Source organism: Myodes glareolus, chromosome 11 (assembly GCF_982192425.1).
Source record: "Myodes glareolus chromosome 11, mMyoGla1.1, whole genome shotgun sequence".
Lineage (NCBI taxonomy): Eukaryota > Metazoa > Chordata > Mammalia > Rodentia > Cricetidae > Myodes > Myodes glareolus.
In genome coordinates this window covers 43,844,220-43,857,937 of record NC_142036.1, presented here as the reverse complement: position 1 = coordinate 43,857,937, position 13,718 = coordinate 43,844,220, and the positions used below count along the sequence as shown (strand labels likewise).

The 13,718-nt window shown below is 42.8% G+C and overlaps 1 protein-coding gene across 5 annotated transcripts in view; it reads left to right on the top strand.

Annotated features, from left to right (window-relative positions):
- Sipa1l1 (signal induced proliferation associated 1 like 1) overlaps nt 1-13,718 on the top strand; it is a 295,169-nt gene that overhangs the window by 172,313 nt on the left and 109,138 nt on the right. For 4 of the 5 annotated variants that reach the window (XM_085697421.2, XM_085697422.2, XM_085697423.2 and 1 more), the window contains one exon: nt 10,655-12,452. In XM_085697421.2, coding sequence (XP_085553547.2) covers nt 10,955-12,452 — 1,498 coding nt within the window. In that variant the 5' untranslated portion in view covers nt 10,655-10,954. Of the gene's footprint in view, nt 1-9,503; nt 10,035-10,654; nt 12,453-13,718 lie in introns of those variants that run through there. The other variant, XM_048449087.3, reaches the window with a different exon arrangement.

The following is a 13,718-nucleotide window of genomic DNA, read 5'->3' as shown; positions in this document are numbered from 1 at the left end:
TTCCTGAAGGAGAACATCTCACCAGGAGGAAATGCCCAAACATGTAGAGTTAGTCCTGGGATTCCAGGAGGGGCTGGAGGGGCTGCAAGGGACTTGGCTTGGGGATCAGACCCAAAGGCAACAGTAGCCCGGTCTCTTCCGAGCTGCAGTTTGCTGGAGAAAATGCAGTGGTGTCTCCTGATGCGTTTCTGTCGACTGCAAGGGGATCTTGGTCTGACAGCCCCAGTAAGCAGTGGCACTTGAGGAAGTCTGGGCTCTGCCTGGGCTCTTTACCTCTAGGGGTTTCTGTTTTATAGCCCTGAGATTTCTTCATGTGGAAAATCTGGTTCCCACCAAGGTCGTCTTCACAGAAATTGAGAGTTTGTGTTTGGAATGTTGCCTTAGTAATTTATGCCCATTCATTGGGTAGTTCTTAACAAAATGACCCTTACCCATTTCTTTCTGTCCAGTTAAAAGGAAGTGCTGTGGAGGGAGCTTCTACTTATCCCTGCATCCCAGGCCCACTGGATCTGTCTGGTAGCTGTTGAGGATCCTCTGGAAGGTCCCGGATTGACCACTGGTGCATTTTTAGAAGCTAATTAGCACTGTTTTTTATCCTCCTCCTGACTGCATTTTCAGTAGACACAGGCATTTGTTCCCTGGGGTGGACTATAGAAGTGACATGGAGGCCTTTTTCTTCTACAGTAACTGAGTATTTTTACTGTCAGTTTTATTTACTGTAACTTTTGCTGTAGTATTAGCAGTAATGACTCTTTAACTGCCAGCCCAGATTTTCTCAGTCCCTGCATAGAAAGCACCAGTGCTACCCACAGTACCTTTACCTTGTGCTGCTGGGCATGGCATTTCCCTCTCTGAACTGTTTCCCTGTTCCTGGAATCTGGGATCTCGTCCTCAGGGGCTGCCTGTGAGGAGTGAGTGTATGTCCATGACTGAAGCAGATGAGAGCCTCTCCATACTTTGGCATTGGGCAGAGCCTGTCTGTGAGAATCCAGGCACAGTGGCAGAGGGGACTGTCTGCAGTCTGTGTTTGAGGAAGTGGTAGAATAACAGGGAGTGATTCTGAGGGTCAAATTTTTTCTTTTAGAGTCATCCGTGGGTGATATTTTAGAATCCTAAGAGTGCCTTGTGGGCACCGCTACTGTTAATCCTTGGGGTGGTGATTTGAACCTGAGCTTCCCTTAGAAGAAACTGTTTTTACCGCTTTGCTCTGTAAGCCAACTGTGGTGCATTTTTTCAAGTGCACTTCCTTAAATTGTCTTCAGAACATAAAATGTTCAAACAAAAGAAATCATCGTGCCCTTAACAAAGCCATTTTGAGGTTCCTTTCTGAGCTTCTGATTCTTTCACATCACTTTTCTCTGAGCCAGCTAGCTGCAGGGACTGGAGATTGGAATGTGCCTTTCTGTGCAGGAGGGAGGAGTGGTGCTAGCTGCGAACTAGCTGGCAGCCTGCAGAGGCCTTCTGCTGAGACTGGCTCCTCCGACAGTCCTTGTTAGCTTTCCTTAAGTATAAACCAGTGGCTCATGGAAGGAGAAGCATTTCCTTTGGTCATACCATCTCTTTCTCTTTGACCCTAGAGGAAAGTCCACGCTGCTGGGCTCTTTCCCTAGTTCCTGGTGCTCTTCAGTACCACTCTCCAGAAAGCTGGTCTTTGAGACTGGCAGTTAAAGAGTCATTACCGCCAATACTACAGCAAATCAGTGACATCATTTAGCTGAAAGCTCTACAAGTGGAGGGAGGATGGTGACAAGGACAGAATGTCTGTGGGAAAGTAGATTGAACCCAGGAAGCAGAAACTAGTGGGGCCACGTGTTTGCTTACCACCCTCGCCTGATTTTCCTGGGTCCCTAAAGTCTTGAGAAGGGACAAAGTGGAGCTTTTGGATGAGAAGGGACTAAGTCAACATGAAATTTAAAGAAAACGTATGTAAATGAGGAAAGACTCACCTTCATGCAGACATTATCCGGATACTATGACTATCTCTTTTTTAAAGCAGCTGGACTCTCTTAGCCCTCTTCCAGTTCATCATAATTAGTAGATAAGCATAGACCTGGCAGTGGTGCACGCCTTTAATCCCAGCACTTGGGAGGCAGAGGCAGGTGAGTCTATGTGTGTTCAAGGCCAGCCTGGTCTACAGTATGAGTTCAAAAAAGACACCTCATGGAAGTTCTTGGTCTGTGCAGTTGTGACTTGTTCAGTGATCGTAATGATAGAGTATTAACATAGGGCCATGTTTCATAATTATTATTTGAAGTTGAGTTTATTGCCCTGCATTCCCAGATCATACTATGTGTTTTTAGTGACAAAATTATTTTTCCTAATAAATTTTGTTGTAGTTATAATAGTAACACTTGCTCATTTTAGTAAATAAAAAATTTTAAGCCTCATGTTACAATCTATCCAAAGACAAACATAAATCTCCTGGTGAGCTTGTAGTGTGTGTGTGTGTGTGTGTGTGTGTGTGTGTGTGTGTGTGTGTGTGCGTGTGCATATGCATGCACATGTGCCTGTGGGTGTGTAAAACATGGCTAACTATGTAAGGTTTCTTCAGTTTCTCACTCTGCATTCTTCTGAAACATGGGCCTGCCTTATGCTTCATTAAGTTCCATATACCACACAATGTAAAGATGAGTCTGGGATTAAGTTACTTAAGAAGTCTCTAAGAACCAAATGTAGGGACATGATACCTATACCCTGCACGTGGAAGGCAGAGGAAAGAGAATCATGAGCTCAGCCTCAGCCACACAGTACCTTTTAAGCAAACCGGTAGGTTCATGAGGATTATGGATCATGTCTCCTAAGAGAGGTCTTAGTGCGTCCGTGTCCACTTGGTTATGGATAAATAACTTTTGTGGATAAATAACTGGATTTGGGCACAATTTAGAAAAATGTGATGAGATTTCCTGCTGGGTACCTGTCATGATATCTGAGGGCTACCTCCACCCCTGTCATTTCTCACACTCTTCCCTAGGTTATGTTCCGCGGTAAGTTGTCTGACACCGGGTCAGTTTATGGCACTGGTGAGTATTAAAGCACAAACCAGTGTGAGGAAAGTTGTTCTTTAGTTCCTGGTCTGGTGCAGGCTCTGTTACCCCATCTAGTCCACATTTTCTTATGTAACCTTTGGGCTTATCTTCATGCCCTAGGTGCAGAGAACATTCCATGCTGTTCTTTAAACTTAGTTCCTTGAGTTCTTTGTTGTCCTTACGTCTTTACTGCTTGTTCACTTTCTGCTTGGTAGTAATTTATTTCTAATTCATCCAAGAAATGATAAAGATGGATGAAAGCAATGTCATGACCAGAAATTTAGAACTAATAGCTCAGAGAGGTAGTCAAGGCTCGGGTCAGTCGGATACCCTGTCTACAATGGTATTGCCAGAGTACTTGTTACCATACAGACTGCCTACCACAGCAGGAGCCACCCGGCCCAGCGCCTGTGTTCTGCAGTCGTATTTTTATTCTGTTGCACCTGTGCCTGCTGCGGCATCCTAAAGCACTCACTGCTCCTCTACCTAGTAACACCTGTGCAGCCTCCTCCAGCAGTGTGAGTTGAGAGAAAAGTAAATCAAGGACACTACCCTGTACACACTAACTTTTAAATGATACTGATTGGTGGCTAGGAAGGTGGCTCAGTGGATGAGATGCCTGCTACACAAGTCTGGAGTTCAGATTCCTAAAACCCATGTAAACACCCAGTGAGGATAGCAGTCCCAGCATGCAGAAAGTCGAACCAGGATTCCAAGTTAGCAAAATCAGTCACACAGGCAGGCTCTGGTTCACTTGAGAGACCCTGCCTCAGAGAATAAGGTGGAGAGTGATTAAGAAGGACTCAGCATCATCCTCTGGCCTTCATAGGTGCACATGTGTGTCCACTCACATAGGATATGTACACCAGTACATGCATGCACAAGCCCCCCTCCCCAAAGATAGTGAATGATGGGCAAAAAGAGAGAGGTGAGAGCAGGTGGTAATCACTGAGGTCAAGGGAGGGGAGGAGATCAAAGTCAAAATACCTCTCAGAGCCAAAGGAACAAGGGCAGCTTTTCAACCCTCAAAGGGTCTTAATATTCTGAACGGCTGGCTTGTTGTGGTTCAGTTACGATCTACCAGGAAACAGCGTGCTATGAAAATCCTCACATTGGAATGGAAAGTAGAGGAAGGCGACGTGGCCTCTGCATACCTTGTCATGACCTGTATCACACTTCATCTCTTTACCATCTGCTTTCCTCATCTAGATCTAAACTTCACTTGAAGGAAAGAATCATTTCCTCAAGTATTCCTAGAGCCAGATGTATGGCTATGCTTAGAAGAGAACGTGAACATGTGAGGAATGGGTTAGCAGATAATGGAGCATCTCTTCTGGAAGAGTGGTGTTGATCAGCAGAGGGCGGTGATTGTCTAGATCTCGGGTGATGAAAAGATTTTCCACTAATAGAGCTGTGTTGGACTGACTGAAGTTCCACTCTGTTGTACGAGGCCACTAGTTTGTTCCCAGCCGCTCAGACCCGAAATAATCACTCAGAAAACCATATTATTTGCAATGCTGTTTGGCCAATAGCTTAAACGTATTTCTGGCTAAGTCTTATATCTTAATTTAACCCATCTCTATTAATCTGTGTATCACCATGAGGTTGTGGCCTACCAGCAAAGTTTCAGTGTGTCTGTCTCTGGTGGTGGCTCCACAGCTTCTCTCTGACTCTGCCTTCTTTTTCACAGCATTCAGTTTAGTTTTAGTCACCTACCTCTATTCTGTCCTGCACAGGCTTAAAACAGGTTCTTTATTAACCAGTGGTATTCACAGCAGAGGGGAATCTCACATCACCTCCCCTTTACTGTTTAAATAAAAATGAAGGTTTTAACTTTAACATAGTAAAATTACATATAACAAAATAGGGATCAAGCAAGAATTACAGTTACAATATTTATAGCTACTTTTTCTTTCATCATAACTAAGGAAAACTATAACTATCTATTCTTCAACTCCAGAAGGATATAATAGTACCTAAGTTAACCAGAAGTGCATTGTAAACAACTTCCAAAACTCTAGAATTGACAGAGACATCTCCCTACCTGGACAATCACCCAAAGTTCTTCCATAATGTTACGGGCACCCATCTTCAGCCTACTGGCCCATAGTATCTGGCAGGCTTTTCCATGAAGCAGGAAATTTCAAAGGCATTCCTACCTATAATGGCAGTTTGTCAGTCACTTTCTTCTGTGTCCTGCAGAATGTCTTGCAGACTCTTTGATGAAGCAGGAACCCTGAAGGATCTTCTCAAACCTTTAGGCAATTAGGCAGGTTCATCAGTCATTTATCTGTGGGGTCCTGCATGTCCTGTTCATATAGCACAGCATCAAGCAGTCCAGGCAAGAGCAGTTTCTTACCCAAATGGCTAATCAATGCCATAAGGAGCCTCTTCAGTGCCCATCATCCTCTTGAAGTAGCTTGGTGCTTCCAAGAGCAGATGTGTCTCACTGTCATGAAAAATCCTAATTTCTTAAAACATTTTAAACGCCATATTTTGTAGTCTTTGAAAGGTTTGAAGAATCCCTATCCATCTGAAATATATTTCTATACATCTAGATAATCTATCATGACTACACATTTGACTATTATAGATAATTATCTATTAACTTAGATTTCTTAATTATACATTATATTTTCAAATGAACTGCACAAATACAGCATCTTAATCAAGAGCAGAAATATATATACATATGCACAGTATAACAAAATTGTCCTTAAATCTGTATCAGTAGATCAAGATCCATACCAATGCAAAGTATTCCTCGCTATAGTATATCCCCCTTTAAATATAAATAGTCATTTAAGGAATTTGGTTGTAGTTCTCTCCAAACTGCTTCTTGCTTTTTATTGAGCGAAGTAATTTTTGGGGGTGTTTATGGTGACCTTTTAGGGGGTCTTGGTCCATCAAACCACATTAATCTGGAAGGATTCCACAGGTTCTCATTCTCTGTAGAAACAAAAGAAGAACCCCCTTTCCAAAGCAACATATCCTTAGACTCAAATTTTAAAGTCAAGATACCTTTAATATATATATATATGTGGGTTAAGCTTAGCAGCCCATACAATGAAATGTCTCTCTGTACTTAGCTCCTTCACAGTCAAAAATTCAAAGAAAGCACAATAATATACATAATCCAGACTCTGTGTATTTTCCATCTTTATGTGGCTTATTATTTTTTACTCTATTACTTTTTAATATTTATTTTATTATCTTTACTCCTTTGATCTGTGACTGTACTTTATCTCTTTAAAGACTTTGTTTTATTTTTTCTAAACCATTTACTTTTTATGACTCTATATTCTTTATCTTCTCTCCCCCAAGCCTACATACATTTTTTTTAAACACACTGTGTCTCATTTAGAGGTCTTTTATGTCTGAATCTGTCCTAATTGCATATCTGTAATCCTTTTCTGACCAGGACGACTTCTTAAAATGTTAAAAACGGCTTGGCTTGTATTAAGGCTGCTTGGTCTTTTGGCTCCACCCAGTCCGACATGGCAGAGGTTCATTCAGTGCCTCTGAGAGCCATGTACAGTGCCCCATTTTTAGGCACACAGCGTGTCTATGTTGCCGTTAAGCAAGTTGTAGCACTTTATTAACAGAGCCCATTTAAATGCTCCATAGTCAGATTTCCTGAAAGAGTCAGAGCCGTTTATGGTAGCAACAAGGCCCAGAAATCCGCTGTTTCAAAACCGTGTGACTTTTTTTCTGCTACCACTGAATCAGGAAACCCTCTCTTAAAGGAGCCACAACTTTCTGCCGTCAAGCAAAGCCCCTTTGTGGGAAAAAAAAATGCGGCTAAACTTTGATTTTAGTGTCTAGATGTAGCCAGCACACGTTGAGGTGCCAGTTTGGAGTAGGTTGGGTGCCAGTCTTTTGTATGAGGCCACTAGTTTGTTTCCTGCCGAAATAATCACTCAGAAAACCATACTATTTGCAATGCTGTTTGGCCAATAGCTTCAGTGTATTTCTGGCTAAGTCTTATATCTTAATTTAACCCATCTCTATTAATCTGTGTCTAACCACAAGGTTGTGGCCTACCAGCAAAGTTTCAGCGTGTCTGTCTCCATGAGAGGTGACTCCATGGCTTCTCACTGACTCTGCCCCCTGCCCCCCATCATTCAGTTTAGTTTTCCTTGCCTACCTCTATTCTGTCCTGCGCTGGCCTAAGACAGTTTCTTTATTAACCAATGGTATTCACAGCATATAGATGGGAATTCCACATCACCTCTCCATGGGATTAGAAATCTAAGTAAATGGATTCACTAGAAATATATAGTATGGAGAGCTGTAAAATTATTTCAGCATGTGATAAAGAAATGTTTTGTGATAGAGGTAATGTGCTGTGAAGTCATACTGCTCCTCTGTTCAATTCTGTTGCTTCCTGCTGTTTCTAACAATGTCTGGGCAGCTTGGTTGATGTTTGCTTGAATTGTTAGTGATTGTCAGCATATTTGCTACTTCAGTCTACTCTTGAGGAACAGGGTACAGAGTGTTATTGATCTGTATGAAGAGACATCCTAATTTTCAATTTGTGACTTAATAAGCATCTTTATTTCTATATTGCTCACCTGCTGCCAAAAGTTATGTTATATCTCAAAGGAAGATAATGTTTTAAATAAACAAGGAAGGGGAAAAGGAAGAGAAATGGAGATGGGGTAGAAAAGAGGAGGGTGGGGAGTGGTTGGAATCTTCATAGTTGAAGAAAATTCTGTTATTTAACTTGGTTGCTTGTTCACCTCTTCGGTTTGATGGACCATCAAACCATGCCCTCTTCCCCTATATGTTCTATATTTTGAAATAAAAATTTATCATAATAAGACTAAATTTCTCAGAGATTATAATACTAAAAGTATATTAAACCATAGCAAGTATGGCTGGAGAGATGGGTTAGTGGTTAAGAATACTTTTCAGTTCTTGCAGATGAGGACCTAGGTTTATGTAGCCAGAGACTCCTCATTCATTTCTCGACTGCTCTGACCTGAATAATCACACAGAAACTATATTAATTACAACATTGCTTGACTTATTAGTTTAGACTTCTTATTAACTAACTCATACATCTTAAATTAACCCATTTCTATTAATCTATGATTGGCACGAGGCTATGGCTTGCTGGGAAGGATCTGGTGTTTGTCTCGCTCAGCAGCTATGTGGCGTCTCTCTGACTCTGCCAGGCTTTCTGTGTATCTCTGTTTGGATTTCTCACCTGACTTTATTCTGCCCTGTCATAGGCCGAAGCAGCTTCTTTATTAACCAATGGTAATAAAACATATTCACAGCATTCAGAGGGGAATCCCACGTCAGGTTTGAGTCACAACACCCACATGAAGTTCCCAGCTCTCTATAACTCTGGTTCTAAGGAATATGATGCTTCACTGGAATTTATAAAGCATGCATTCATGCACACACACACATTCATTTGCACAAAGAATAAATCTTTTTAAAAAAATAAGTGAAGTGATATAGAAAAGAAACCACTGGTGGTGGAGGTTAGACATTCCCAGGTTGGTTTTATGTTTTGTGTCCAATTCCAGCTTTAAGATTATTTCTATAATGGGAATGACTTCACCTGTCTTTAAAAAGTCACTTTACATGTAGGGTTTGTGACAAATGCCTGTAATCTAAGCACCTGGAAAGCTGAGGCAGGAAGGGCCTGGTTTGTTCAAGGCCAGCCAGGACTATGGATTGAGACCCTGCCTCAAAATGAAGGGATGGGGAGGGATCAATTCTGTGGTAAGTGATTTTCTAGAAAGAACTGAGATGTTTGTTCTTGGTGAGACTAGTGTTTTAGGGGTGGATGTTGTAGAAATGGAATGGAAGATAATTTATTTGGCTTTTGTAAGTCTGTGATAATACAGAAAACACCTGACTCTTAAGAATTATTTTATGCTAGTGTATTATTTCCTCGAGAGCCACTTTATTGAATTCCTTCTTTGTTGTTGTTTTAAGCAGGGCAGGTGCTCTCATTTGTCCAGTTGATCGGTTGCTCTCCCACTTTAGATGCGGTGCTTCTTGAACCACAGCTGTGGCCGCACGTGCTGACCCTAGCTGCTGCTGTAAGCAACAGTTAGCATGTTGTTCTACTTAAAGGCTAGCGATTGAAAGAGCAGCATGTAAAGTTCCGGAATGTACAGGAAATCATAGCGGTCTGACTGTAGAAATATCTAGAAAGCTTAAAAGCCAGGTTTAATTAGTTGGCAGTGCAAAGCCATTATCCCTTTTATGAAGCATGGAAGAGGAGTGTGAGTGAAGACAATGGGCATTTATCTGACCGACTAATCAGACTTATCCGGCAAGAGCCCTGTAGTCTGCATGCAGGGAGCAGTTTTGAAACACCCCTAAATGTTCCAGCTTTAAATAGCAACGAGTCTCCTAAACTGATTCTGCGTGCTGCCGGAGGAATGAAAGCCGGCTGCCTTGGAGGCAGGAAGCTGACTAGCGAGATGCTTAATTATTGTGGAAGTAAGTGCTTGTTACCATTGAGTGCAGCATGCAGTGTGCGGTCCTCCTCAGTGTCAGAGCGTGATTTGTAGACAATGCCGCCCTGTCAGCTCGGTGCTGGTTCAGCAGCATCTTTCCAAACATGTATCTGGCAAGAATTTAAAGGCCACCTCTTGTGCAATTTGCGGAATGCTGGAAAAGGATCCCGTGCCTCTCTTCAGGATGTGCGTACCATGCAGGGGTCTGTGCTCACACTCGGTGCCTGCTGTCTCCTGCCTGAGCTCATGCAGAAGTTCATCTTCCTGCCCGGCACCTGGAAGGATGGTAACAGTTTTCTGTAATCTGGTGGAGTACATGGAGCCGGCTGCCCGGAGCAGCGTTTTGTTACTGTCGTCGTCATAAATTAGCACTGATGGGGTGGAGGAGGCCGCACTGCTTAAGGAAATGCAGGCATTTTGTGAATTAGCGTAAGACTTCCAGCCGGAGAGTAGACGAAAGTGAGGAGAGCTTGGGGAAAGCTGGAAGTGAGTGCCGGCTGCTTCTGCAGAATTCTTCATGTGGGTAAGTAAGAAAGTGGAGGAAAATACAGATGCATGCTGGTGGATATGATGGCTCCAGGAAATGCCGATTGTTTTCTCTATTTTGTGTATATTTGCTCTTGCCAACTGTGGTGAGCTTTTGTAGGGAAATAAGTATCGATTTGAAATAGGAAAGGAATTTTAAAAGTGCACTGTAGCATAATCAATAAAAATCATGTTTAATTTTTAGCATTCTCAGAAGGCTGTCTTGCATTGCTCTTATTATCTGGTTAGGTTGGTTTTCTCTCAAACTTCTGGTCAGCACAGTGGAATGATGTCTATATAATTAGAGGTCATGGAAGCAAAAGTCTGCACTTGCATTTAGGAGCCTCAATGCCCTAGAACGAGCTGGTACCCCTCCCAGTTTTATGAAACAATTCAGCTAACCTGAAGTATTCATAGTCCTTCTTTCAATGTAATTGATGGGTTTATTATCTGTTTATACTTTTTCTTTCACATCTCCTTTATTAAAAATGTGGATTTTGGAACTATGCACCACAATCCAGTATTGAATCTCCTGTCCAAGTGTCTGATTGTTACAGTTGCAGATTTATTATAAATGTATTTATCAAGTACTAATTCAGGTTGTCTTCCTCTTTTTAGGGGGAGCATGGGATTATGGCAGCCACAGAGTCCCAGTGATGCAAGTTCTGCTCAGTCTTTTCTGAAGGAAGCCTTCTGTTAGCGTGCAGCACGGAACTGCTGTGGATTACAATGTTTGGAAGATCTGGGTTCCCAGGGCTCTGAAAACAAGGCACCATTTAACCTTTTAAATGAAAAGGCTTAAGGTCGCAACACGACTGCTGTATGTTCTGCGAGCCATTCTCTAAAGCAGAAGTGCACATTTAGAACACAAACATGGTGATCCTTCCTGCAGGGATTTAAGTGATTGCTTTTTACACCATGACCAGCTTGAAGCGGTCGCAGACGGAAAGGCCTGTCACTGCAGACAGAGCCTCTGTTGTCAGCACAGACGGCACCCCCAAAGTTCACACTGATGACTTCTACATGCGTCGCTTCCGGTCCCAAAATGGCAGCTTAGGATCATCAGTCATGGCTGCAGTAGGGCCCCCTCGAAGTGAAGGTCCTCACCATATAACCTCTACCCCTGGGGTCCCCAAAATGGGGGTTAGGGCAAGAATTGCAGATTGGCCTCCAAGAAAGGAAAATGTGAAAGAATCCAGCCGCTCAAGCCAGGAAATAGAAACCTCAAGTTGCCTTGAGAGCCTGTCCTCCAAAGGCAGTCCTGTGAGTCAGGGGAGTTCTGTTAGCCTCAATTCCAATGACTCAGCCATGCTGAAGAGCATACAGAACACTCTGAAGACCAAGACAGGGCCGGCGGAGAGCATGGACTCCAGATTCCTCATGCCCGAAGCCTACCCCAGTTCCCCCAGGAAAGCCCTTCGCAGAATCCGGCAGCGCAGCAACAGCGATATCACCATAAGTGAGCTTGATGTGGATAGCTTTGATGAATGTATCTCCCCTACCTACAAGTCCGGTCCGTCATTGCACAGGGAATACGGTAGCACATCTTCAATTGACAAGCAGGGAACATCCGGAGAAAGCTTCTTCGATTTGTTAAAGGGCTACAAAGATGACAGATCTGATCGAGGTCCAACTCCAACCAAACTCAGTGACTTCCTCATCACTGGTGGGGGCAAGGGTTCTGGTTTCTCCTTGGATGTGATCGATGGGCCCATCTCACAGAGAGAGAACCTCAGGCTTTTCAAGGAAAGGGAAAAACCACTCAAGCGACGCTCCAAGTCTGAAACTGGAGACTCGTCCATTTTTCGTAAATTACGCAATGCCAAAGGTGAAGAACTCGGGAAGTCATCGGACCTTGAAGACAACAGATCAGAAGATTCTGTGAGGCCCTGGACATGTCCAAAGTGCTTTGCCCACTATGATGTCCAGAGCATCTTGTTTGACTTGAATGAAGCCATTATGAACAGGCACAATGTGATTAAGAGGAGAAACACTACCACAGGAGCCTCAGCGGCTGCCGTGGCTTCCCTCGTCTCTGGACCTTTGTCTCACTCAGCCAGCTTCAGCTCTCCTATGGGCAGCACGGAGGACCTGAATTCCAAAGGAAGCCTTGGCATGGACCAAGGAGATGACAAAAGCAACGAGCTGGTCATGAGCTGTCCATATTTTCGGAACGAGATTGGTGGGGAAGGAGAGAGGAAGATCAGCCTGTCAAAGTCAAATTCTGGCTCCTTCAGTGGGTGTGAAAGTGCCTCCTTCGAGTCCACCCTCAGCTCTCACTGTACGAACGCAGGGGTGGCGGTTCTCGAAGTGCCCAAGGAAAGCTTGATGCTGCACCTAGACAGGGTGAAAAGATACACCGTGGAACACGTGGATCTTGGCGCGTACTATTATAGGAAATTCTTCTACCAGAAGGGTGAGTAAATATTACATTTTTTTTTTAATTTGTTCTACTCGTAGGAAAGAAATGACAGGAAACATATACCGATTGTTTTAGCAGTATGACATGAGATGTACTTGGGTTCTTTGTTTTGATGGCTAAAATGTTACAATAGCTTTTTGGTGTGATTTTTCTTTGCATTTTGGGAGTGGTTCTTTCCCCCTTAGGATATTGAAATATCTTATAAATTACATATATATGTAAAGTTGAAACTGTTAAATACAGCTTTTTTAAAATTACTAAATAATTTTAATACTCTCCTCCATTTTTTAGCATTTTTTGTTACCTCCTGAGTCTTTTATCAAAGTTATATTTCTGTCCCTTTCAGAGGACCACTGATAAAACAAAACAAAACAACAAATTTCATTCTGTGATTAAAGTCTCATAACCAGTGAGTTCTGAGTGTAGGCTTCAGTTTGAGTACAAAAGGCACTAAAGTTGGAAGCATGCCCTTAACCTTTAATGTTTGGTGGTTTCTTTTCTAGTCTTGTAGGTGGTAGGCTGAACGAATGTGTGTGTGTGTGTGTGTGTGTGTGTGTGTGTGTGTGTGTGCATCTGAGATTGTATAGTCTTATTTTGTACTTTTAAGACTAGCAGAATGACTGGGCAGTGGTGGCGCATGCCTTTCGTCCCAGCACTTGGGAGGCAGAGGCAGGCCTATCTCAGTGAGTTCAAGGCCAGCCTGGTCTACAGAGTGAGTTCCAGGACATCAGGGCTGTTACACAGAGAAACCCTGTCTCAAAAAAAGCAATTAAAAAAAAAGAATAGCAGGATGATTTTTGAAAAATAATATAAACGGACTCTATCAATTTTCTAGTGTTTTTTGAATGGCATTAAAATCGAGGACTTGGTGTGTCATCCAGGCACCCACACTAGAAGCATGATGGTCACCGTATACTGTGGTCCCCTGGGTAGTTGGCATTCTCTACAGCTGGGTGAAGAGGCCTGTGCTGAGGCTTCTTGCTTTTCAACTTTTCCAGTGAGGTTGTGATTGCTGACTACTGTGTAGTGTTTGAAATGTTACTTAGATCCGTTCTCCTGAAGTTTAGTCTCAGATGCAGAATTCCTTCTAGCTTTATGAGATTGCTCTCTCTAGACTCTCAGTGTTTTTAAGATTATTGTAGAACAGACACTATTGAAAGTTTACAGGTAAAAGAATTGTGTCTCATCACTAAACACCGATCTCTCTTATTCCTAAGTATCTACATCATGGCTTCTGGAACCAATAAAATGGAAATCACA